The sequence below is a fragment of the Chrysochloris asiatica genome, unplaced genomic scaffold (assembly GCF_000296735.1).
Source record: "Chrysochloris asiatica unplaced genomic scaffold, ChrAsi1.0 scaffold00087, whole genome shotgun sequence".
Taxonomy (NCBI): Eukaryota; Metazoa; Chordata; class Mammalia; order Afrosoricida; family Chrysochloridae; genus Chrysochloris; species Chrysochloris asiatica.
Window position 1 is genome coordinate 12272 of NW_006408605.1, and position 2357 is coordinate 14628.

The 2357-nt window shown below is 41.0% G+C and overlaps 1 protein-coding gene across 1 annotated transcript in view; it reads right to left on the minus strand.

The window, feature by feature from the left end:
• The window catches only part of CDKL3 (cyclin-dependent kinase-like 3), a 108353-nt gene that overhangs the window by 7405 nt on the left and 98591 nt on the right, over nucleotides 1–2357 (minus strand). Inside the window, exon 7 of the mRNA XM_006866205.1 lies at nucleotides 1754–1854. Within this exon, the coding sequence (XP_006866267.1) occupies nucleotides 1754–1854 (101 nt within the window). The remainder of the gene's footprint in view (nucleotides 1–1753; nucleotides 1855–2357) is intronic.

Genomic DNA, 2357 nt, shown 5'->3' on the forward strand with positions numbered 1-2357 from the left:
GGAACAGCTGGTAGTTTTGAACTGCTGACCCCGAGGTTAGCAGCCCGATTCATAACCACTATGCTACCAGAGCTCCTTTACAATGATTGCAATCCCCTCCATGTACCATGGAGTACAGCAACTACTCCTATTCACTTAACTGTTGCATTCTTCGGTGTCTCCCGCTACTTTCATCTTTCCTCTAACCTCCCTCTTGTTTATAGCCTGCCCTGTCACCAATGTTAATATGTGTCTACCCTCTAGTCCATGAATAATTTTCCCTCCCTTTGCCCACAATTACCAACATAGATTGTTTCTTTTATTAAGAAAACCTTTTCTTAACTTCTTAAAACATTGGTCTCAACAACTATTTGTCCTTCTGTGATTAACTAATTTCACTCAGCATAATGGCTTTCAGGTTCATCCATGTTGTGAGGTGTATCACAGATTCATCATTATTCTTCAACAATTCCACTGTGTGTATATACCAAAGTATGTTTAACCATTCTTCAGTTTACAGATATTTAGGCTGCCTCCATCTTTTTGATGTATCTCTTGTAGACTGCATATGGAAGGATTCTGTTTTCTTACTCATGCTGCTCTGTTTCTAGACGGGTGCAATTACCCATTCACATTCAGTGTAATTATCAATAGGTATGAATTAATTGCTGTCATTGATGCCCTGATATCAATGATGTCCTGGTGTGTGTGTGGGGGGGTGGTGTACCATGAAGTCCGTTCCAATTCATAGAGACCTTGTATAGGGTTTCCAAGGCTGTAAACTTCATCAGAGCAGAAAGCCTCATCTTTCTCCCGTGGAACCGCTGGTAGCTTCAAACTAGCTGACCTTGAGGTTAGCAGCCCAACTCATAACCACTACGCTACCAGAGCTCCTTTGTCTTGGTGTTGTGTTGTAGGATAAGCACTGGACCACAAGGTCAGTCAGATCACAAGGTTGGTGGTTCAAACTCACTAGTCACTCCTCAGAAACCCTATACCGGGTCTCTATGAGTCACAACCAACTTGACACTTCTTAACAACCACAACAACATAAACTTATTGCTGTCATTTTGCTATGTGTTTTTCTTTGTGGTGTTGCTGGCTTCTTTGTTCCACATAATTTTCTATGCTGAGTACATTTTGTTTGTGGAGTTTCTTTTCATTTTCATTTCTGTTGTTTTAATAGTTTGCTAAATCTTTCTGATTTTCCTCTTTTTTTATTTTAATGTGTAGGTGTATTAATTTTCAGTGAAAATTGTAGGTTACTCTGTAATTTATTAAATTCTTACCCCATATTTAAAACAGTCATTTTGAGAGAACAAACAAGATGGCAGAGAGGGTAGAAGTGCAGTGAGGAGCTCCGTCAGCAACAACACAGAATACCAGACTAAGCAGGCTCAGGGGATGGTCCCAGAACTCTGAACCAAATATAAAGGAATATTTAGAAAGTTGGAAGGCTTGCAGCCAATGGAATTTGTAGCAGAAGCAAGAAATCCAGTGCTTTCTAATCCAAGGCCCTCAGTTGTTCCCTGAGGGGCCATTTTGGATGAGACTGAATGGGAGTGGAGGGGGACAATCAGAGCAATGACAGAACCACGGAGATAAAGGTGTGGACGTTCTTTTTTTTAATTTGTTTATTGGTCTCTCACTGTCTGCACACCTCCATTCTGGTGACTAGAGGGGGTGCCCAGGCAAGTGGACACCCCACCCCCACCCCCAAAGGTTTCTATTAGACATGTGCACAGATCTCCTCAAAATTTAAAGGAACAATTACCACTTAAAACCAAATGGCAGCGCAAAACGGTCAAGCTGGCCCTGATCTGTTTACAACTAGGAACAAGGTCTGAATGGAGGTTGTGGAGTGGGACAGGCATACTAAAAAGGAAACAGGCCAAAAATTAAATCCTGAATTACATCATAATGACCAACATTGGCATCTTGAAATTTCTCAGGCAGTCTTGAAGGCAAGAAGCCAAAAGAGGACATTAAAATCATAATCATAGGCTACAGATTTTTTTTCTCCTCTCTTTTTTCTATGATTATAGACTACAGCATCTAATCTGTCTTTTTTTTTTCCTTGCTGTTGCTGTTTTGTTTTATGGTCCCCTCTTTACCTTTAGGGGGGCTCTTTCTCTATATATATTACCCATGCAGAGACAGAAATTGCTGTCATATAGTCAAGCTACAATCACACCCTATAAAATCCCACAATCCAGACAACAACCAATAACAGCTTCCATACACCAGATAGGCAGCCAACACCTGCAACAGATACACTGCATCAAGTAATAAGAAGAGTGATAGGGGAAGCCCATCTCCTGATCACATCCACCTGGAGGCAATCAGAAAGCACACAAAATACCAAAACACACACTCAT